The sequence below is a fragment of the Mytilus edulis genome, chromosome 1, assembly GCF_963676685.1.
Source record: "Mytilus edulis chromosome 1, xbMytEdul2.2, whole genome shotgun sequence".
In the NCBI taxonomy this organism is placed as follows: Eukaryota; Metazoa; Mollusca; class Bivalvia; order Mytilida; family Mytilidae; genus Mytilus; species Mytilus edulis.
This window is the reverse complement of record NC_092344.1, coordinates 111,889,085-111,913,631: the sequence shown is the minus strand read 5'-3', so window position 1 is coordinate 111,913,631 and position 24,547 is coordinate 111,889,085. Positions and strand designations below refer to the sequence as shown.

The following is a 24,547-nucleotide window of genomic DNA, read 5'->3' as shown; positions in this document are numbered from 1 at the left end:
TCAGATAAAACAACGGTACGATTGACAAGATATCGACACGCAATTACGACTACATCGTTTACTGTAGTTTTGTTCCTTTGTGGTTTATTGACATATCGGGATTTTTCATCGGAGAAGGTGACAAGATGGCGGAGAGTAGAGAACTGATACTCAAAATTTAAAATCGATGGTGATCTCTTATTTAGCGGAATAAAACTTTAATATCTATAAATTTGAGCATTTTTATACAGAATGGACATAATATCAATTTTTGATTTTTTTGCGAAGTTTCCCTTTAAATATATGGCTTTCTATGTTACAGCCCACTCCATGTACATGAAAGGAGTCATCTGTGCATCAATATATGTATTTATCCTGCAAGTGACCTTTCTGTTATATACAGATAACATGAAGTGATATACCTATACTAGACGTATAGTCTACTGGTATCCTGATTCTGCATGAAGGTCAAAGTCAATGTCAAATTACTGTTTTTAAAGTTACAGTTCAATTTTGAGTCCTAATGGCTGTTTCGTGTTTTAGTCATGTCAATTTCTTTCAAAAACAAATTCAAGGATTGGGATTTAAAATAAACTGCAAAATTATATTGCAGAATAAAGACAAGAACTGTTTAGCGTCTTTAAATATCAGTTGTATTTGTACCCGGCTCGAAAACTTGCTAAAGCTAGCATCACACCTGTTTCTAGGCCTCGTACAAATACAGCTGATATTTAAAGACAATAAGAAGTTAATGTCTATATATTTGTATAGAAATTTTATCTGAATAAAAAGAAAAGTTGTTTCAATGAGACAGCAAGCAACCCACTGACAAAATCAACTGTGGTCATTTTACTGTCTTCACAAAAGATTGTTATCTATACAATGTTAAAAGCTTCAGGTTGTCCTGAGTCTATGAACTTCTCAATAAATTGAACAATAACCGTGAAATTTCTAACATATTAGCTAAGGAAACAAATTGATGGTCAAATTAATAAAAAAAAAATTCTCTAGCCAAGGATAACTAAATCTATCTTAACCTTTTGATATTACAGGTGTCTCTTAAATTTGGAGAGGAACTACACAGAATTGCAAATCTGATAAGTAAAATTGTAAGTTAAATCAATTGATGCATGATACAGCTAAAATGCATTGGGGAAATAAACTGCTTATTTAATGCAAATCGACAGATTCAATAGGTCAGAGTTCTTTGTTATAGCTTTTCTAAGTATTTTGCAATATTATTTAAAGCTTCATTTTATATGTGCCCTGGAATATACACTTGTAATGATGAATGGCTGCTTTGGTGAAATTGTGCAGATTTTGTCACTGCTTTTTGTACCATTACAAATCACCTGAAAGAGACACAAAGCATAGTTCAGTTTAGACCTGCAACTATTATGACACTTTAAAAAAAGAAAATTGGCTTATATTGCTCAAGTATGTACTTATTTTCCTTTATTCGCTATAAACTGAATATGTAAGAATGTGTGACAATTACATATATCAAATGAAGTAATTATAGAGTAAACTATTAGCAAAGTCTGATTTAAAGAAATCATTTTTACATATCAAGTTTTAATTTAGGTAGATTTTGATGAGATGAGTGTGCAGAACAGATTTGTTGTCAATCCTAATGTAGATGAAGATTTGGATGAAAGTATGTTAATATTATGTTTTGTAAATGGATCTTTGTTTCAAACTATAAGAAGATTATAAAAAATGACACAATAAAGTGATTGTCACATTTATTTGTTCCGCCTAACAGAAGCTCCAATGGAAACTTTGTAATAAACATTGTCATAATATCTATTCCTAATGGAACAAATATTCTTTACCATTTATTCCTAATGGAACAAATATTCTTTACCATTTATTCCGTTAGGAACATATACTGTAATATTTATTCCTGTGGAAATAATATTCCAGAATATTTTTTTCCTTTTGGAACTTATATTATGAAGGATATATATTTGTTAAAGCATCTTGTCAAATACAGAACGGTTAAACACAACTTCAAACCCCTAAAAATAAAGTGATGTCGTTAAATAGATGTAAATAAAGTACAGATTATAAAAGATCTTTTAACATCGTAAGAATTCTCATAACTAAATGACACTTTTTGAGAAATAATTCTTGCAAGCCAAAGATTTGGTGGACATTTTCACCTGCACTGAGCGGTTATTTTCAAATTTGACTCCCAAGCATTAGGGAGGAATAATGTTGCATTGGGCCAGGTCATGTAAAAGTGATAACAAACCTAAGGATTACTAAATGAAAGTAGCATGTCATATTGAAATTAACATATCAAATAATTTTTGTGCATAACTTAAATTGAATTTTAAATGATTGCACTGTATTTATAATGTAGAAGTAATTATGCGGGCTTTTTTTCTAGAGAAGAGACGATACAATGGTTTACCAGATTTTATGACACAAGTGGCTAAGGAGGAGTTAAACAGATTGAGTGAAGATATAACAGAATGCAATGTTATTTATCTACCTCAGGTATTTTATCCTCAATTTTAACAGGTATTATTGAACCCATGTCCACTTCTATATATGTTTGTATATTCATTATGTATCAGAATCATATGTTTCAAACAGTTTTTTTCATCTATTATTGTAATAACAGGTTAACAGAGGTTAGGGTCACATGTTTCATTTAAGCAACTGCTTGTTTGATTTTATTTGTTGTTCTATTTGTTTTTCTAACCCTTTAATACCCCAAATCATTTGTATATCAGCTGATCAGTTTAAACTGAACTAGATGAAAGTAGAACTTTTTTTACTATTTTACTTCTTATTAAATATGTTGTCTTCATTAAGCTCAGTGTATAAACCCTGAAGGTAGGTTAAGCTAGGTTTTTGAATTATTTTATTGACCCTTAGTACCTATAACTTTTAATAATCTGAAATTAAATAATTTATTTATGATCTATAAAAGAAATGTTTCATGTGTTTGAATTGATTTTACTTGTCTTTAGCAAAACTTGAAACTGTAAATTTTATAAACTTTGATATTTTGAAGCTTGGATATTTGCTAGCAATCCCCAAACCCAGTGATGGTTCAGATGATCAGTATGCCATGGAAGATCTAGAATTTGTGGTTAGTATTCTGTTATAGATACAGATTACACAGATTTAAGTCAGAAAATACTTAATGGAATTCATTTAGATGTATTCTTTTTATGCCCCATCTTCAATAGTAGAGGGGCATTATGTTTTCTGGTCTGTACGTCTGTTTGTTCGTCTGTCTGTTTATTCATTGTCCCGCTTCAGGTTAAAGTTTTTGATCAAGGTAGTTTTTGATGAAGTTGGAGTCCAATCAACTTGAAACTTAGTAAACATGTTCCTTGTGATATGATCTTTCTAATTTTAATGCCAAATAAAAGTTTTGACCCCAATTTCAAGGTCCACTGAACATAAAAATGATAGTTTGAGTGGGGCATCCGTGTACTGGGGACACATTCTTGTTTTCATAATGGTTAAACCATTAGGTTGTGTTTAATTTTGATTGTTTAATTGTTAATAAGGTATAAACACAGATCCTAACAGAAATATATTATAATTGCCTCCCTTCAAAATTGAGGCAGGGGCTAAATTAGAGGCTTAGTCAGTAACTGGAAATATAAGATTTTCTTTTCACAATGTTTGAGAACATCACCACTGCATCGGGTATACTGTGCTTTACATGAGAACTTATTAGTATAAAACTCTTTTATTAGTTTATGTCCAACAATATGTTGCACTATAGAAGTGCTAGAACAAGAGGTAACTAAACCTTGCTGTCTCAATTATCAGATTTTATACAATACAATATATTGAGTACACCAAAGTACCTGAGGTTGCAGTGAAACTTCTCTAAACTGGTCCCTCTGAATACCTGTTCTCCCCTAATACTGGCCAAATCAAATATACTCAACCACACACACACATTTAAGGGAAGTAACTCTTGGTGGTTTCAATTTTCAGAAAATCTGCTGACTGCCATAGTCCTATGGGCAGCTGGTTTTGAGAAGTTTCCCTTTATCACTAACCCTTTAATGAAAAAGTCTTTCACATACATGTTATACCGTATCTATAGCTACAAGAGCAGGTAAAAAACTGTAACAATACTTTATTTTAAGAGGGTTACGCAGTTAGCTATATAACTAGTCCACCCTGAGGCCCTCATCAAAACATCAACCTTGTCAATCCATTTGTTTAAAATAAAACTTTCTATTTTTCAATACTATATTATGAGTGGATATGCCAAGGAGGACCCTATGTGTGTAAAATCCTGTCATATTTACAAATGCAATAATTCTCTGTCTACCATACCATGGTTCATTGGATCACTTTTTTCGACGGAATTAAGGTGACAAGTCTTCCTGTGGATTGTTACCATGTGTACTGGCATGTTTATAATCTGGATCAGGGTGTTAGTCAATTACAAAGCAGGACTTCATATTCATATCACATCTCATCAACACATTCTCATTCCAATATGCATGTAATATTTACCACTGGATGTTATATATAAATCCATATTATCAGAATTGTGTGGTTTAATTTTGAATAGTAGAGGTATAATTGTTTATGTGTAATCTGTTTATATTGAGACAGCAAGGTATTGCAGTTTATTTTCTAATTCAATTTTCATTATATTTTTTAGATCATTTGATTTACATGCTCATTTTTGAATAAATTGTTGGTTTTTATCTTTTAAAATGATGAATATGATTTAGAAAAGTTAGAATCTGCATGCCTTTCTTTTTTATTTTTTTAGAGTTGATTTTTTTTCTCTGTTTTTACTTTCACTGGATTAATATACTCAATTACAACAAATGAACAAAGAATTTTAAACGAAAGTAACATAGTATTCATGAACAACTGTAAATCACTATAAAATGATGGTCAACTCTGTCAGAAAATTATAGCAGATTGAATACTTTATTTACATATCCTTTGTCTTACTTGTGAAATAATGAAATAAATTTGACATGCTTATATTTTGATGAATATTTGAGCAGTTATGTCTGACTGATATTGGACTATATCTCTATAAAAAAATTTAATATATTTTCATTAACATAATTCATTTCTTTATTGCCATTTTGTTTCAGAGCTTGACAGGTTACTAGGAGATACTCAGTGTGATATACAAGGTAAAAGAAAACATATGTTTATTAAAAATGAAGATGCGGTAAGATTGTCAACAAGACCACTCTTTAAAAGAGACCATACGAGACAGAAATTAACTATAGGTCATCGTACATCTTTCAACAATGAGCAAAGCCAATATTGTATAGTCAGCTATAAAAGGCACTGAAATGACAAATGTAAAACATTTCAAAGGAGAAAACTGAAGGACCTAACTTATCATAAATTATTTATGTACAAAATATTGAATGAAAAACAAATATATTACACAGCAACAAATGACAAACACTGAATTACAGGCTCCTGTTTGGGACAGGCACATATAGAATGTGCTTTGTTAAACATGATAGTAGATCCCCATCCTGGGACAGGGGTGTAACAGTTCAGTACAAGAGCAAACTATAAAAATCTGTTGAGAAAGGCTTAACTCATCAGATAGATACAAATAGAAATACCTCAAACAAAAACACATATTGGATGTGAACAGTACTTGTACATCCCACAACAAAAAGACCTTAAGTACAGATCTGAGAGTACTATAGGGTTATTGCATGAATATTGAGGAATATTGTCCCGAGTAGAATTTTATATTGCATGAGCTTGCGAGTGCAATATATGTTCTAGGAGGGACAATATTCCCCAATATTCATGCAATAACCCTTTTATTGTATAGCAATATAATATTTGAAAGTAAAAATTGGTTTGAACTAAGATTTTGTCGTTGATGACGTCATGAATTTTGAAGATTTATTGCACTAGTGCAATATTGGAATTTATTGCACGCTAACTTTTTGTTACTTTCTGTGGGAAATATTATATTGCTATTCAATAATCTCTGTTATTGACAGCCAGCTTAAGTCAATAACAACTAACACAAAAAATGATATGTTTAAGACTAAATTATCAATTTAGTTAAGTACCGGTAGGTGAAAAAATCATAAGTTTTATTTTCCTTTTAGTGTGATGCACATTTAAGTGTGATATACAATGTAATCAAACTCAATTTTATGGCAGGTGTCTTTCAAATCAAATCTGAAGTCAATTCTGTGCAGAGGTTCGTTTAATCCCTCACTTCTGTTGATGGTCACCACGTAATTGTCCATCTTCCATTGGATGAAATCATGTTTAAATTATAAAAAAGATTACTTTAGATAAGGTTATTTCTATATTGCATAATTTCATTGCAAGGGGAATCAACTTAGACTATGATACATGACATTGATATACATTTTTTGGCAGATCAGGAGACCAGTATAATGCACAAGTTGCAGAATTCAATCCTTGAACATACAAAAGCTTTGTTGGAAGTTTTGGAGCTATGTGGAGAACTAGACTGGTATGAATGGTTTCATTTGAACACAAAATATCAAGCCTAAATTTTATACCACAAACAAAAATGTGAAACAACTTAAGACTAACTTACATGTGTATTTTTTTTTTTGGGAAATAACCAGCCATATACACAGAGTTTACATAGGAACCATTTATGTTGTATTGCATCATCTTTGTCTCTGTCACACTTTATTTTAATCTGAAACTCATAGATAATAGCACAACAGAAGCCAACCAAAATTCTACAGATTCTTCTACAGAGCACACAGTATTGCACCTGGTAGTTTATTTGTTTATCTTGGTTATTTAGGGGTTTACCTCACCAAAACATGGACTTGGTCAGTTCTGCCAATATTAGTCAGTTTGTTACTACACAACTCTGTGAAACACAGTCAAACCTGTATTAAGCAGTCATTTTGGGGGATGTATCAAAAGTGACTGTGACAGTGTCTAAGAGAGGAAAATTCCACATCCGTCAATACCCGTGGCCTGGATTAGGTAACAATTGTGATGTTTTCAATCAAAAAGGTTGTCCTACTTTCAAACAGTCAAATAAAAAATGGCAGATCCCAGTGAGTTCATTTGAACAAAATGTCGTTATATGTTCATATTCATATCCCATAAGAGGATCAAGGTGACTGTCAAGGCAGGATTTACTGTAGTTGAATAAAATTCAACAAAAACTTTGAACAGCTCTTTCTTCAGGGTATGCAGTTGTGCACCTGCGATTTTAATTTTTTATCTAAATGATTTTTGGGGTTACCCTTAAGTTAACATAAATTAAGCAAACCATTTCTGCTTAGACAACACTTATCACAGGTGTTTCATGGAAACCACATACATTTTTTACTATTAACTTCAAAACAGTGATGCAATACATTTTCCTGCGACTTTCCTATGTTTTTACATGTATTATGTTACAGTTGTACAAACTTTTCCTGATTTCTTTTTCAGTTTATTGGCATTTGCTACTTGTGCTAAAGAGTTCAATTATGTTAAACCCAAGCTGGTACCAGAAAATGTTATAGATATTAAATCAGGCAGGTAAGAAACTGAAATGTAATCTATTGGGATTTGATATTATTCATCCCTTGGATTAAAATGGCTTAAAATCTCATATTTTGTACATGAATTGGTAAAAATAACATATTTTGTAACTTCTAAAGTTTCATCTGCATTTTTAATGCAAGTAAGCTGGAGTTATCTCCCATGTTTAGACAGCGAATTGCATTTAAGTCTCCACCACACAGTTTTCTGACATAACACATGTCTGATTTATGCAGGTTAAATTATTATAGAGAAATTTGTGAAATGAGAAATGGAAATATTGAAATAATTCAAAAAAATATAAAAGTACAGAACATGTAAGATTCGGAAGTTTTCCAGAATTTTGCTGCTAAACAAGAAGCCAAAAACTACAATTTCTTTTGATACTTTCCATTTTCTTTTGTTTGAGGAAAGGCATCTAAATATTTTAAGCATATTTTCTATCATATATTAATAGACATCCACTTCAAGAATTGTGTTGCAGTCCCTTTGTACCAAATGATGTATGCAGCGGCCAAGATTATAGTAATATCAAAATCCTGACTGGACCTAATGCTTGTGGGAAAAGTGTTTACTTAAAACAGGTCAGTTCAATTTCAAGGATAATCATTTACAGGACTTGACATACTGGACATAGCTGATGTTCATATGCCTTTTAAAAAATAAAAACTACTTTGTTATTTGATATAGTGATATGTATATTCAAATATAAATGCAGTTTTTAGAAAGTGTTAACTTTCATTCTAATGCAACAATGTGTGTAACGTTCATTTTGATTGGATAACGTCACTTATTTACATGCCATCAATTGACAATAACAGATTTTAAATACATGTTTTAACGTTGTTTTCTGTCAGTTTCATTAGAATGGAGATAACAATATTGTATTTTAAGCTCCGACGGCATCAATTGGGGATCCGTCAGAGCTTAAAATACAATAGAGTTATCTCCTAAATATTTTGTAAGCAAAGTGACAGAGAAAAATAATACATGGCACAAATATGGTGTTGAAGATGGTGAAACTTCAGTGAAATTTTTTTTAACATTACAAAATCTGAAATACTTTGAAAACTTAGCTAAACCTTTTAATAGAAATTGCAAATTTGACATTCTACAGGTAGCAGTGATAGTATACATGGCCCATATAGGAAGCTTTGTCCCAGCAGAGTCAGCATCAATTGGTCCTATAGAAAGAATATACACTAGAATACAGTCCCTGGACAGTGTGTCTGTTGGACTGTCAACATTTATGATTGACATCAACCAGGTATTTTATTTTTTCATCAAAGGCAAAAATTTTATACCGGTAGGTAAACTATGGGACTAAGCAATTTTGACATCCTTTACTAATTATTTCACTTATGCATTCATAAAAAACAATAGTTTTAGCTATCAAACCAATATAAATATGATTTGCACAACACAAAATAATCCTTATAAAGAACATTTTTGATGGACTTGTCAAACAAAATTTTAGAATGACTTTCTTTTCTGATTTACTGGTAGCACATTCAGATATGCTGGTGTCAAAAACCAATTCTATGTATGGCAGCAAAATGCTGATAAAGAGTCTGTTGTTAGTAAAACAGAATTAAAGTCAGCAGAGTGAGGTTGAACATTTGTAGTATGCAGCAGATTTCTAAATTAACTTTTTTAAGGCTTTATCTGAGGTCCTGATTAGTTGATAGGATCCCTATATATAGCAATCAATTTCATCTATTTAGGTAATGTTTTGTGATGCGACAACTAAATGTGAATTAGTGTGTATTTTATTTTACAGATGTCTCAGGCTTTGAAGAGGGCCACAGAGAGTAGTTTAATTATTATTGATGAGTTTGGTAAAGGCACAGAAATGGTAAGTAAAATGGCCTGCTGTGTTGATAAAAATGGAAAAACTGGTATTGAGATGACTGAATGTGAAAAAAAATCCCTTTTTGAATCTGGCAGGAAATTGTATATAATTTTTTTTAAAAGAGTATGATTAGTGATTTTACATCCCTTTTAATTTCTAACATGCTGCCAATTTCATTTCCTAGAATTTCCTGGAATTTTACATTCACACCTCAAGAATCCAAATAAGTATATTAAAAATTAATTTATTCCTATTGGTAATTGTCATAACTAGGAATTTTGTTTTACTTTATTAGGTGGATGGGATGTCCTTATTGTGTGGATGTCTAACTTATTGGTTAGAGATGGGACAGCATTGTCCACATGTCTTTGTATGTACACACTTCCACAGTTTGATCAACCAACATTTACTACCAAAATCTCCAAAGATTAAATACATGGTGAGTATATAAAGTTATTTTCTCAAATTTCAGTTTCATCTGACGAAAGATTTTGACCACTTTTTAAACACTTAAGTGTCTATTTCATATGATGCAATTAATTTATGTGAAAGATTTTAACTTATTTAGTCATTAAAAACGATCCGATTCTGGCTCAAATATGAGAAATCTACCAAATATGCGAAAAAATGTCACTTTTCAGATGGTTTTTGTCAAAAACGAAAGTGGCCGCATCCGTGTTCATCCTCAATCTTTATATATGTTATGTATTATCATTAAATACAACTTCCATTTCAATATTTTGGATGAACACGAATGTGGCCACTTTCGTTTTACACGGAAACCGTCTAAAATCTAACTAAAATGCTGGAATTGTGAAGATTTCAGTAATTTAGCATGTCTTAATGGTGCTAGTTCTCAATATATATGTATTGTATTGGCAAAAAGAACCCATATTTATGTAGCAGAACCTTTCTACTATCCAATAAATGACTAAAAGTTTACATTTTAACAATTTTGTAAAACTGCTATAGTTTGGGGCCAAAAAGGGGTCTTACTGGACCAACTCCTTTATATTAAGATTCATTTTGTTACATCTTGTGATCAATTTTATTTGGCAATCGGTTCATCCTACATTGACTCTTAAAATTCAAGAGTCTATCTAAAAATGAGGGTACTTTCTCTAAAAATGAGGGTACTTTTTATATGGCCTTCCAAATACCGTTTCGATCCCTAACATCACTGAAGAGACATTTATTGTCGAAATCCGGATCTGGTGTACTAAATAAATATTGACACCGTATGTTTGTGGCATAACATCATGGTCACAAGTTAAAAAGAAAATTTCTGTTTAGTATTAAATTTACATTAAGATCCATTTTGTTACATCTTGTGATCAATTTTATTTGGCAATCGCCAATGGCAGTCAGCAGGGTTAAAGAACATCAGTTGCTTGACCTGTTAGTCAAATGCGTTTTGTTTAAATATACTTTTTCACTTTTTGGGTCTTTTGGAAAATGTTGTTTGTGCTGTTTTTAGACCCTTCTACAACGAAATTTGTTTTACATGCACATGTATAAAAATTGCGGTTTTTATCCAACGTAATCATAGGTTTGAACGTAGTTTTCAATTTAGACTCGTTTATATATATATGTAAAAGTAAAATAGTTTATTGTTTATTTGTGTTGTGAATCTGACTTTGCACTTAACTTTTCAAATCTTGCTATTCATAAGCAAAACAAAATAACATGTAGAAATATAAATGATTTTTGGACCATTTACTGTACTTTTTCCCTATTTATTCAGACATTAGAAACTGTTCATGATGGAGAAGAGTTACTGTTCCTGTATCATTTAGTAGAGGGTCATACAAACTCCAGTTATGCGAGCCATATAGCCCTACAAGCTGGACTGCCACAAGAAATAGTCAAACGTGGAACCGAGGTATGATACAGGGGAGAACCATGAAAGGTTGATAATATTTAACCTACCCGAAGAAATAATTGTTTTATATTTATGGGTTAAAGCATTCAGAAAATAATATAATATATAGAATAGGAGCTATAGAAACGGTAAGAATAATCAGAGCATTCTTTACAATGCATATACAACTGGGTCAATATGTGCAATTGATTTTAGGTAGGCGGTACCATTTGTTATTCCTACATACTTGGATATGTATGATGGCCCCTATATAGCTGATATGTAATATATGGTTTCTATTTTACTACTGGAATATGAGGTAAATTTACCGTAATTACTACAATGTTTCTTGAAATTTAATTCTATGGTCCTCTGCACTTCAAGGCACCACAAGTGGTTAAGCTCAAATCTTTTGTCTCCATAATCTTAGAAATAATGTTGCTCATATTTTTGGTAAAAAGAAATATGTTGATGTACTCAATTCAGGCATCTAGTGAATACATAGAATGTTCAGTGTGTATTTAGTCAAGCAGGAAAACAATTTTGTAGACTTGCAAATACAATATTATTAAAATACTTTTGTTGCAGGTATCCGGGCTGATTAGACAAAACAAACCAATAGAGAAAGTGGATACTGAGGGCACTGATACACAGTATAAAAGGTAGTTTAGACTCTGGTATGAAACAAAAAGAAAATTTGTAAACTGTGTTTAAACTGTATCTGTTCATACAATACTTTTTATAAAATTCCACTCCTTTACCAATTGCTTCTTCGAATCTAACAATACATTAGGGTTATAACTTCTTTTCCACATAAATTGATACCTATTTGAAGGATTGTTACCATCATTTAATAAACTCTGTTATTTAAAGTTCTACAATCAATAAACATGAAATATGGATTTGATTTAGAAACATAGACAATAACTGTTTAGTGTCTTTAAATATCAGCTGTATTTGTACAAGGCTAGGAAACAAGGTGTATGCGAGCTTTTAGCGAGCTACTACACCTGTTTCGAGCCGAGTACAAATACAGCTGATATTTAAAGACACTAAACAGTTATTGTCTTTATCCTGCAATTAATTCTGTATATTGTTTGTGTTTTGAAAGACACAAAAACTAACATATTTAGCATTTATTTTTGATTTGTAATCCCTTGAGGCCCGCGTAGTAATATCAAAATCACACATTTACGCTGAAGACGTGTTCGCAAAAAAAGAATCTTGAATGGTCAACAATAATACATCGCTCAAGGTTAATAATTATCTATTTTAACATAGCAACTAATTTCAACAGTAAAAACAAATAACAAAACATTGTTAAATTTGAAACAGAAGTGTACGAGTTGTAACAAAATCATACACATTCAAGTTTTGAAATCGACAATTGTCATGGTCATTGGAATGCAACTGGAATACACATTCTGAGGTCACACAGGTTCAAACAATACTCAGTCCGGCAGTGGGCGGAGCTTTAAAGCGATATCTGTATAGTATACAGATACAGCATAGCGATATCTGTAGGGCTGTATCTGTATAGTAGGACACCCAATTTGCAGGATAAATTCACAGCATCTGATAGTACATATTAATAATAATAAAAAAGATAGTCAGGGTAGGGGTATTGTATCAAAATTTATTTCTGTTTTTTGTACAACCATTTTGTAATATTGACCTTTTTTTTTAGGAGTAAAATGATAGTAGACAGATTTTTAGAGTTGGATCTGGAAAATGGTGATCTTATTTCTTTCCTTTCAAATGTAGTGTTACCAATTAGTGAAGGACAAATATGATGGGTTAATTTAGATTTATTGTGAACTGTAATAGCAAAACTTGATGATATCAATTTTTTATAATATAATGTGAGTTATAAATATTAATTATGCATTACTTATAATACATTGTCTGCTTCTCCGGACTTCATGTTACAAAAAATATCAACTGATAGCTGCCATTTATTGAGGTCATGAAAATATCATAATATATTCTTATTGTAAGTGTTTTAATTTCCTGTTATATTGCAAATTCGAAAAATAGGAGACTCCCAATTTTAAAACATGATGTGTGTTCAACAATTTACAATATTTCCCCCTTGTCATTTCATTTTTAATCACAGAAATAAAATGGAATACTTTACTAATTTAAGATTACACAACCATATAGAGCAATGGTTGGTAGGTCATGGTCAAAAACAGTTGTTAGAATAATGTGTTGTATTAAATACCTACTATCTACAACATTACAAAATACAAATGTCTAATGAACATTTCCATTCAAAAATTTAAATAAAGTGTACAATCTATTCTTCCTTAAATTCCCAAATTTATTTGGTAATTTGAAAAACCCCAAGATAAAAATTAAAGATTCTATAGATAGGAAGAAAAGGGAAAGCTGTGAATGGATTTTCAAATAAGATTTTTATGGCCCTGCAACGAAGTAGTCGGTGCCATATAATTTTACCCTTGTCCGAAATTCAGAAATTCCGTCATTCCGTCATTCCGTCATTCCACAACAAACCATTTTACAGAGTTTTTTCTAAACGGCTTCAGATATTGGGCTGATTTTTGGTATGTGAGTTAACCATGATGAGTTACAGATCAAGTTTAAGTTTCGTTCCGCTCCACTAATTTTTGCCGAACTTACAGGCTTTGGACTTTGAGAAATTGTTGAAAATCACAGTTATACAGACTTTTTTTCTAAACGCCTTTAGATATTGGGCTGATTCTGGTATGTGAGTTACAGGTCAAGTTTAAGTTTCGTTCTGCTACCCTAATTTTTGCCGAAATTACGGGCTTTGGACTTTGAGAAATTGTTGAAAATCACAGTTACGCAAACTTTTTTCTAAACGCCTTCAGATATTGGGCTGATTTTTGGTATGTGAGTTAACCATGATGAGTTACAGGTCAAGTTTAAGTTTCGTTCTGCTCCGCTAATTTTTGCTGAAATTACGGGCTTTGGACTTTGATAAATTATTGAAAATCACAGTTATACGGAAAAAAAATTCTATACGCCTCCAGATTTTGAGCTGATTTTTGATATATGAGACTACCATCATGTTTGTGTCCACATGTGTTTATATTGAAATTGCAGATTTTCAACTTTTTTGGGACGGGGCCATTCGTCTCGCTTTGACACATATAGTTTTTTTTATGTTCATTTTGATGATACATGTATATTGTATATTGAAGGTATGAAATTTCAATAAATAGATTAATCAATTAATTTGTTGTTTTATTGTATTAATGTGATTTGCTATGTTTAAGTTTGACACTGAAACAGGACATATGATGTCATACTGAGTATAATCAAAAGTCAAGATCAACTATTCACAGAATTTATAATTGACAAAATGAGAGAGTTGCCCATAAGAGAAATAAGTGTAACAACTCCTAAGATGGGATTTTGCTTGATATTAACTCCCCTTATTGTGCTTGATATCAACTCCCCTTATGGAATTCGAATAGTAATGATAAACTTGTCGCAGGCTTGCTTATTATTATATAGAAATTAAATAACTCAAGTTGATATCAAGGGATACCCAGTTCTCACCTGTTATGAAACCTATAGTTATTCACCTTTGTAAGTTTGAAACATGTGATACAAGAGGCAGAGCCAGGGTTTAATCAACAGTAAGTGTAATTGTTCGTAACTAAAAAAATTGAAAAGTAGTAATTTCTAACAATTTGAAGCCAATAAGGATATTGTTACCTGTCAAGGGGAGGTCAGCCCTTCACCACCTTAATTATCCACTGCATACATGTATGAAAGCAGCATTTTAATGATACATACAATAAAAAGATATAGAACTGTACACCTTGCAATAAACAATGCCTATAATGATATTTCTAATTAATTAAAAAATCTTGGCGTGCTTGAAAAGATGCCAATGTGTTTGATCAGCCACTTCATTATGAGTACTATAAATTGAGAAATTATTGTGTTCATTTATTTCTCCATTATTTTGTGTGTAATGTTTGATAAGATAAGAACATTGGGTTAACAGAATTGATTAAATTAATTTGTGTCAGGATTTGCCATGTTAGGATGAAGGCAACTTAAATTACAAACTGCTGCTTCCCCCCAGTGGTTATTGTGATTGTTTATCCATTTACAAAGTGTCTAAAACTCTGGGGATGCTGCACACAGTCAGAATTAAATAATGGGTTCCAAGTATTACATAATAAATGCCCTTACATATTTTTAGGGGCATTTGTAGAGAATAGCAAAAACATGTTAAGTTTAACAAAGTAATTTTAAACCTTGAGGACAGTGTACTCAAACATCTAATATTTGATTTTTAGCTCACCTGGCCCGATGGGCCAAGTGAGCTTTTCTCATCACTTTGCGTCCGTCGTCCGTCGTTAACTTTTACAAAAATCTTCTCCTCTGAAACTACTGGGCCAAATTAAACCAAACTTGTCCACAATCATCATTGGGGTATCTAGTTTAAAAAATGTGTCCGGTGACCCGGCCAACCAACCAAGATGGCCGCTATGGCTAAAAATGGAACATAGGGGTAAAATACAGGTTTTGGCTTATAACTCAAAAACCAAAGCATTTAGAGCAAATCTGACATGTGTAAAATTGTTTATCAGGTAAAGATCTATCTGCCCTGAAATTTTCAGATGAATCGGACAACCCGTTGTTAGGTTGCTGCCCCTGAATTGGTAATTTAAGGAAATTTTGCCGTTTTTTGTTATTATCTTGAATATTATTATAGATAGAGATAAACTGTAAACAGCAATAATGTACAGCAAAGTAAGACCTAAATAAATAAGTCAACATGACCAAAATGGTCAATTGACCCCCTAAGGAGTTATTGTCCTTTATAGTCAATTTTTAATAATTTTCATAAAATTTGTAAATTTTTACTAACATTTTCCACTGAAACTACTGGGTCAAGTTCATTATAGATAGAGATAATTGTAAGCAGCAAGAATGTTCAATAAAGTAAGATGTACAAACACATCACCATCACCAAAACACAATTTTGTCATGAATCCATCTGCGTCCTTTGTTTAATATTTACATAGACCAAAGTGAGAGACACAGGCTCTAAAGAGCCTTTAGTTTTCAAAATGCAGTTATTTCTTGAATTACTATTCATATTCCCCGACTTCTTGGTAAAAAAGGGTTGAACAACAGTAGTATTCAGTCACATAAAGTGATTTGAATAGTACATATTTTTAGTCATTAATAATACATTTTTCAGGTTTGACATTCATCAAATATAGGCACCATTTTCTTTTTAGTGTGATACCAAAGATTACTTACAAGTCCATTCTATACCAACCATACATAATCAATAATAATATGATACATTCATATATAATAAAAATGATGTGCTATTTAAAACTGTCTGTATCACTAAGGTCATGTTTGACTAGACAGAAAAAAAATCTGTTGTAAAAAAACCAATCTGTGTCGAAATTCTGCTCCTCCCCTTAAATCTGCATCCACTTGTATAGCAATTCCTACTACTATTTCCTGATAGAGTACCCTGTAGAGTATTATGAGCTTGTTGCATCTCTCCTCCAATGTTGACCATTCAAGGGGTTGTAGCATAGATATTACCCTATTTTTAGTTTCTAAATGTTCCCATGCCAAATCTGGCTGTCTTCCATTAAAAAAACTGAGCCCCTTCTGATAAGCTAGCTATCTACTATTCTATTCCACATTAGTAGCATTTGCTGATAGTCATTTAGGTGAGAGACTTTAGTAAAGCCTTGAAAAACTTGGGGGAAAAATGCCAATTATTAAGTCCATTTGCTAGTTCCTTGATTATTAGTATTATCTCTCATCGGATATTACTATTATAACTCCATGATTGGATTGAATAAAATACTGCTGGGGCTTCCTCACCAGGTATAATGTGTAACTATAGATGGAAATCTGTCCTGGATGTCAATGACACATGTTTACAGTTGTAATATGCCATTGATACATGTTTAAAGTTGTAATATGTCACTGACAAAGGTTTCTAGTTCGTATGTACTTAGCAGTGACATAGGTTTATAGTTTGTTTTTGTCAATTACACAGGCTTATAGTTGGTAGATAACAATGAAACTGGTTTATAATTTACGGTAAATTAAAAGACACAGGTTCAGGGTTGATAGATGTCAATAACACATGTTTTAAGTTAATGTGTGTCAAAAGGACATGTTTATAGTTGAAGTTCATGGCTGATAAATGTCAAAACGCAGATTTATAGTTGGTAGATGTCAATAACACAGGTTTTTAGTTGGAAGATGTCATTAACACAGGTTTCTCGTTGGTGTATGTCATTAACACAGGTTTCTAATTGGTAGATGTCAATGACGCAGATTTATAGTTGGTATATGTCATTAACACAGGTTTCTAGTTGGAAGATGTCAATGACACAGGTTTCTCGTTGGTATATGTCATTAACACGGGTTTCTAGTTGGTAGATGTCAATGACACAGGTTTCTCATTGTATATGTCATTAACACAGGTTTCTAGTTGGTAGATGTCAATGACACAGGTTTCTAGTTGGTAGATGTCATTAACACAGGTTTCTAGTTGGAATATGTCAATGACACAGGTTTTTAGTTGGTAGATGTCAATGACGCAGATTTCTAGTTGGAAGATGTCAATGACACAGGTTTCTAGTTGGTAGATGTCAATGACACAGGTTTCTAGTTGGTGTATGTCATTAACACAGGTTTCTCGTTGGAAGATGTAATTAACACGGGTTTCTAGTTGGAAGATGTGAATGACACAGGTTTCTCGTTGGTATATGCCATTAACACAGGTTTCTAGTTGATAAATGTCAAAACGCAGATTGATAGTTGGTAGATGTCAATGACACGGGTTTCTAGTTGGGATATGTCATTAACACAGGTTTCTCGTTGGTGTATGTCATTAACACAGGTTTCTAATTGGTAGATGTCAATGACGCAGATTTATAGTTGGTATATGTCATTAACACAGGTTTCTAGTTGGAAGATGTCAATGACACAGGTTTCTCGTTGGTATATGTCATTAACACAGGTTTCTAGTTGGTAGATGTCAATGACACAGGTTTCTCGTTGGTATATGTCATTAACACAGGTTTCTAGTTGATAGATGTCAATGACACAGGTTTCTAGTTGGTAGATGTTATTAACACAGGTTTCTAGTTGGTAGATGTCAATGACGCAGATTTTTAGTTGGAAGATGTCAATGACACAGGTTTCTAGTTGGTAGATGTCAATGACACAGGTTTCTAGTTGGTGTATGTCATTAACACAGGTTTCTCGTTGGTAGATGTAATTAACACAGGTTTCTAGTTGGAAGATGTCAATGACACAGGTTTCTAAGTGGTGTATGTCATTAACACAGGTTTCTCGTTGGTAGATGTCATTGACACATGTTCTTAGTTGGTAGATGTCATTAACACAGGTTTCTAGTTGGCAGATGTCATTGAAACAGATTTATAGTTGGTAGTAATGACACCAGTTTCTAGTTAGTATATGTCAAATAACGGAACATGTTTCTAGTTGGTAGTTGTCCACGACACATATTTATAATTGATAGTTGTCAATAACGCATATTGGTAGTTGTCTATAACACAGTTCTATGGCTGTTACATGTCAATGACACATATTTATAATTGGTAGTTGTTAACAAAGATCTTTAGTTGTTACATGTCAATGACAAATATTAATAATTGGTAGTTAATAATAACGCAGATCGATAGTTGTTACATGTCAATGACACATATTTTTAATTGGTAGTTGTTAATAACACAGCTCTATAGTTGGTACATGTCAATGACTTAGGTTTATAGTTGGTAGATGTAAATGGCATAGATTTATAGTTGGTACATGTCAAGGACACAGGTTTATAGTTGGAAGCTGTCAATGACACATTTGTATGGTTAGTAGACATTAAATGGCACGGGTTTTTAGTTTGAAACTTTGTATATATATTCTCCTCTCTTGAATACTAGTTAGTATTACGCCTGTTTTTCCCACTGGACAGATATTTTGCCTTGTTGTTTGAAGTGTTTGATATAAATGTTAAAGTTGGTGTTGTTTCAGTTGTCAATTCATTAAAGAGTTATCTGAAATCGGGGCTAATCGCTTTATACGGATTTATGCTACACAAAAGTTAAGCGCAACATTTTGATTAGGTCTGTTCCTCTTTTTTTTCAAAGCAATAGCTCAACTCATCTGGTGTATGGAATGATTGCTCGGAGTACAAGCCCATCTGGTATTTTCTGCTGATTTTGGCCTAATCTTCGTGGATTATTGGTCATTATTAAATTCTTGTAATTTGTTCTGTTTCACGGATGCTATAAGCAACAAGTCAACCATATGTCGAGTATGAAAAATGTACATCTGACCTATAGTTGTTAATGTCTGTGTCACTTTGGTCTTTTGTGGACAGTTGTTTCATTGGCAATCATACCACATCTTCTTTTTTATATATTTGATATAGATTATTTTTTTAGAAAACTACGGTTTCAACTCTCTCAGACACAGTTGACCCTAATTACATTTGATTATTATTTTGATGTCCCTTTTTGTTATGAATTTATAGCTTTTCAGTTGTGCCGAATTTTCCCATCCATGGCTTACAACTATTCGGTTTTGAACGTTCTTAATGAGGGTAACACCAGAAAAGCGGTTCGGACTCATGACATTCATTAAGTGTTGTATATACTTTTCATGTTCTAACAGTACAATACATTTTATGAAGAGTAGTTCGAATATGTTACAAAATAATAAGTGGCTCCTGTACCCTTAATAATCAAGCTTTTGTAGAATACTACTCACTTCCTACCTGTTCCAGTTTTGACGAAGAATATATGTATTATTTTTTTTTTAAGTCAAAGTTTAATTGGGGAAAATGCAGTTTTGCATCTTTTGACATTTATAAATAAACTCATCATAGATACTAGGACTACATCTTATATATACGCCAGACGCGCGTTTCGTCTACAAAAGACTAATCAGTGACGCTCAAATCCAAAAAAGTTGAAAAAAGCCAAATAAAGTACGAAGTTGAAGAGCATTGAGATCCAAACTTCCTAAAAGTGTTGCCAAATACAGCTACGGTAATCTATGCCTGAGGTAGAAAAGCCTTAGTATTTTTAAAAAAATCAAAATTTGTAAACAGTTAATTTTTAAAGCTATCTGACCTATAGCATTTGTCTACATCAAAGGAATGATCTTTATGGTATTTTCAATACTTACAAACATCATCAGCAATCAATCAACTCAGGCCAAAACCCACTGATCTGAGGAAAGAAATGCCAACTTTATTACAGGATTTATAAAAAAAAAAAAAAAGACATCGTTCAAAACCATTTAATTACAGACCAGTGTCATTAACATCAGTGGCATCAAAAGTACTGTAACACATTATAGTATCACAAGTTATGGACCATTTAAACAACAAAAATATCCTCAGTGGGTTTAGAGTAAAAAGTGAATGCGAAAGCAAACTCCTGATGGCCACCGACGACATCACCAAAATTGAGGAACAACAATATCCAAGTCGACATAGTCGACAAAGTTGCTCACAAAGACTATCAGAGAAGTTACAATATCATGGCATTGGCGGAACCATCAGAACATGGATTGACACATTCCTCAGCAACAGGATCCAAAATGTAGTTGTAGATGGGTAATCTTCCAGTTGAAACTTTGTAACATCGGGTTTCCATAGGGTACAGACGGCGTGCACAAAGTTGACGGCAATTGTAAAATACGCCTTTTAAATAGTTTTATACAACCGTGTTTAAAATATTTTTGAATAAGAATAGGAATAAGAATTCTTTGATGATAAAATGATGAATGCATGCCATTAAAATCCACATTACTAGTAAGGTAAATTAAAATTTAATCTATAAAGCATGAAACGAGCATATAGAAAACGGCAAAAATACGGTGTAACTTGTAACATTAAATTAGCATAAATTAGAGTTTTTGACCTAAAACTTATACAAATTCAACATATTTTCCTGCATTTTCGTATAATAGAATTGTTCGGATTCGGACTCGGACATCACACGAAATTCATCGCAAAAAAAATCAAAAACGATCATGGTAGATAAGTTTGGAATGGTCTTCATTATGTGTAAGAAGTAGTAATTTGGAAGGACTAATAATCGAAATGGAAGAATCGACAAGACAAATATGTAATTACAATCTTTTTATTTTCAAAATAACTTGGTATTCCAAATGTGCATAACCAGAGGTTTAAAATAATATGCAAAATATGAATGATTCGATAGTCCAGACTGAACACCTGAATTTTTTTAATGTCCAGCTAGTATGTTACAATCTTAAGAAATGACGTTTTAACGCTATTTTCTGAAAAGGGTCCACGACATAATCGCTAATCATTTCCATTCCGCTGCTCTTAGCATATATCTATTTATATTTCCGGAATGTGCATTTGCTGCACTTTTTTGTTCGAAAGAAAAAAGAAATATGGTGAACGTAAATATTTAAAGTTATGTGATAAACTAAGTGTCCAGTGTTTTTGTTACGCGCTTGTTTTCTGGAGGAAAATGCCGACGTCGTAAATGGTTTTAGTAATTTGAAGACGTTACGTTTGTGGACTCAGCTTTGTGCACGCCGTCACAGTACTTGGGTCCACACTATTCCTTGTGTTCATCGATGTCCACGGCCAGATTGTTTGCAGGTGCTTGTATAATTTACAGACCAATACAAACAGAAAAAGATCTAGGTGGAACTAAGCAATAACCTGAAATACATTGTGCACATTCGGACCAAACTGGCAAGATTCCTAGGCTACATTAGGCAGAAATTCCAACACTGTCGTCCATCTAGTGTGAATGGAAGAGCATTTACCAGACTCGTGAGATCAATATTAGAATACTAGAACTGCTCAACAAATTACAATCCTCATACAAAAACCAACTTCAATGAATTAGAATCTGTCAAAAATAACACAGCAAGATTTGGTCCTCAATAAACTTCACGATTATAAAAAAACAAAAAACATACAGCACAGAAGACATGGTAAACAATTTAAATTGGGGAAACATTAGATCAGAGGCGGAAAAAACAGACGTAATCCTCTCTGACCGTAAAGCGATAGTCTACATTATTGTAGTGACTATATATCAGTCAACACTCACCTTACTATGATCTACTATAATAGGGTAGTAACATGTTTTATTAAAATAGAAATGAATACAACAGAAAATACATACACAACAAAATAATAGCAAAATATTATAATTTAATTAATGTTAACATTGAATCAAGTGCATCAGGTTATAGTATTTTTACTATAAAATCAAGAGGCTTATAGTAGTTGCATGCGGAGAAATCTCTACATATAAAAAAATCAAAAACCAAAACAAAACAAAACACATTTGATTATGAGGAATACTGTAAAAAAACTTAGAAGAAAGGATATTCGATATGACTAATGTGCATTCAGCACCTCATAGCTCCCCCTTTTGTGGGAAAAATTTGTTTGATTATATAGGGAATCACTGAAGCATGAATAGAGCGACCCCCCTTTTTAGGTCAGTTAGTTCCCCCCATACACAAAGTTCTGTATCCGCCACTGATGGGGAGAGTCGATGCTTATCTTGATGGGAAGTCTCTACTTGTACTTAACGCAGATGAGTCAAACTCCTAAATGATTGAAAACTATTTTAAAAACATATTTTTACTTGAAATTAGCATAGATTCTCTAGTGTCTAGGCTATCAAACTCATATTATAAAGACTGAGTTTATAAATGATTTAAGGTGGTATGGGAGTCTAAAATAAAAATGATAGAATTTGTTCATACTTTGCCAAAACGTTGTATCTATTGATACATGTTGAAAAATATAATAAAAATGATAGGTCACCGCGCATTTTCTCAAGCTACAGGACCGGACAAAATGACACATTTTGTATGGATTATACAGGAAAAAACACCATTTTGTGATTAGAAACTAAACAAAATGATAGAATTGTTAAATACTTCAGGAAAAGATAGCTTTCAGACACTGCTTTGAGAATATCAAAAGAAAAGATAGGGTCACCGTACGTTTTTTCCGGTTAAAATACAAGATAGGAAAATTCCATACAGAATCCTTCAGAAAATGCACTTTTTTAGAGTTACCTCCCCTTAAAATGCCAATTTAAAAAAAAAATAAAAACAACCCAAAATAGTTAACATTTGCAAAAATATCAATATTTAGAAGTTATATTCTTATAAATTGGTACTTTTAAATGAAAATGTACATTAAACATCTGCATTCCTGCATCAAATTTTGCTAACTTGATGGAAAATCTGGACCTTTGATTCTCTGTTTTTTACAATCCAAGATGGAGGAAGACACCCATACCACCTTAAATTAGTTATTGCAAATATATATATATGTTACAGTGAATTTGTATAATCAGGGATTATGTAGAATCCCTGATTTTTCAGGGAATATGTAGAATCACTAAAATCATTAGTAATTATATATAATCCCTGAAAATGACCAGTGATTTTACATAATCACTGAACATTTTAATAATTATTCTACAAATTCCCTAATATTTTTTTCAGGGATTATGAATAATTTAAGGATCCTTTGTTTGATAAAAAAGAAAAATACATATAGATTAATCATAATTTTTTACTTTCATAGTTTAGTTTAAACATATTTTATTTGCTGAATTAAAGCAAAATTGATTAGACACAAGTAGATCATACTTTCATATTCCTTGTAGATGAAATAATTTTGCTTTTTAACACAGAGGATAATCTTAAAGATACAACCAACTAAAGGTTTAGAGATAAAGTTGAACACTTTCAAAATTAATATTATCAAGATTCACTTTATAGCGATAACTTTACATGTATTGTTTGTTTATTAAAAGCCAGAGTCCAATAGATATTCATGTTTTATTTGTAAATCCACAGAGCATGTTATTTGTGGTACATGGAAAACAAATGGTGAAGACGATTATGGAACATCTGTTTTTTTTTGTCGTTTTTTGTTTGTTTTGTTTTAGTTCAAATGAACAAGAAATTTAACAGAGAGACAGAGAGAACTTACGCATCTAAATGTATAGAAAAATTAAGGATTGACAATTAGAACAAAAGTTTAGAGGAAGTTGGCATTTGGTGTAATATTCTTAGCATGATTCCACAGGGTAAAAAAGGAAAGGGGATACCAAAAAACTTAATGATAATTGTTCACCAAAAGTCTGAAAAAGGATATCGCCTGGCCAAAAAACATGGTTTCTTGCTCGAACAACATCGGTGTTGCTAATTCCCTTTTTGGCGGGTACCTACAGATGTTTTACTAAATACTTTATTTTTCTTGAGCGGGTCATAAAATCTGATTCGATATGTTGTAT

At 32.2% G+C, this 24,547-nt stretch overlaps 1 protein-coding gene across 4 annotated transcripts in view; it reads left to right on the top strand.

The window, feature by feature from the left end:
* Window positions 1–14,435, top strand: part of LOC139499885 (mutS protein homolog 5-like) — a 38,933-nt gene extending 24,498 nt beyond the window's left edge. For all 4 annotated transcript variants that reach the window (XM_071288529.1, XM_071288523.1, XM_071288516.1 and 1 more), the window contains exons 14-28: window positions 1,032–1,088; window positions 1,564–1,636; window positions 2,375–2,484; window positions 3,008–3,085; window positions 3,705–3,750; window positions 5,085–5,126; window positions 6,361–6,457; window positions 7,408–7,497; window positions 7,958–8,084; window positions 8,618–8,767; window positions 9,281–9,355; window positions 9,648–9,791; window positions 11,097–11,234; window positions 11,802–11,875; window positions 12,901–14,435. In XM_071288529.1, the coding sequence (XP_071144630.1) occupies window positions 1,032–1,088; window positions 1,564–1,636; window positions 2,375–2,484; window positions 3,008–3,085; window positions 3,705–3,750; window positions 5,085–5,126; window positions 6,361–6,457; window positions 7,408–7,497; window positions 7,958–8,084; window positions 8,618–8,767; window positions 9,281–9,355; window positions 9,648–9,791; window positions 11,097–11,234; window positions 11,802–11,875; window positions 12,901–13,006 (1,407 nt within the window). In that variant the 3' untranslated portion in view covers window positions 13,007–14,435. The remainder of the gene's footprint in view (window positions 1–1,031; window positions 1,089–1,563; window positions 1,637–2,374; window positions 2,485–3,007; window positions 3,086–3,704; window positions 3,751–5,084; window positions 5,127–6,360; window positions 6,458–7,407; window positions 7,498–7,957; window positions 8,085–8,617; window positions 8,768–9,280; window positions 9,356–9,647; window positions 9,792–11,096; window positions 11,235–11,801; window positions 11,876–12,900) is intronic.
* Window positions 14,436–24,547: the final 10,112 nt, after the last annotated feature.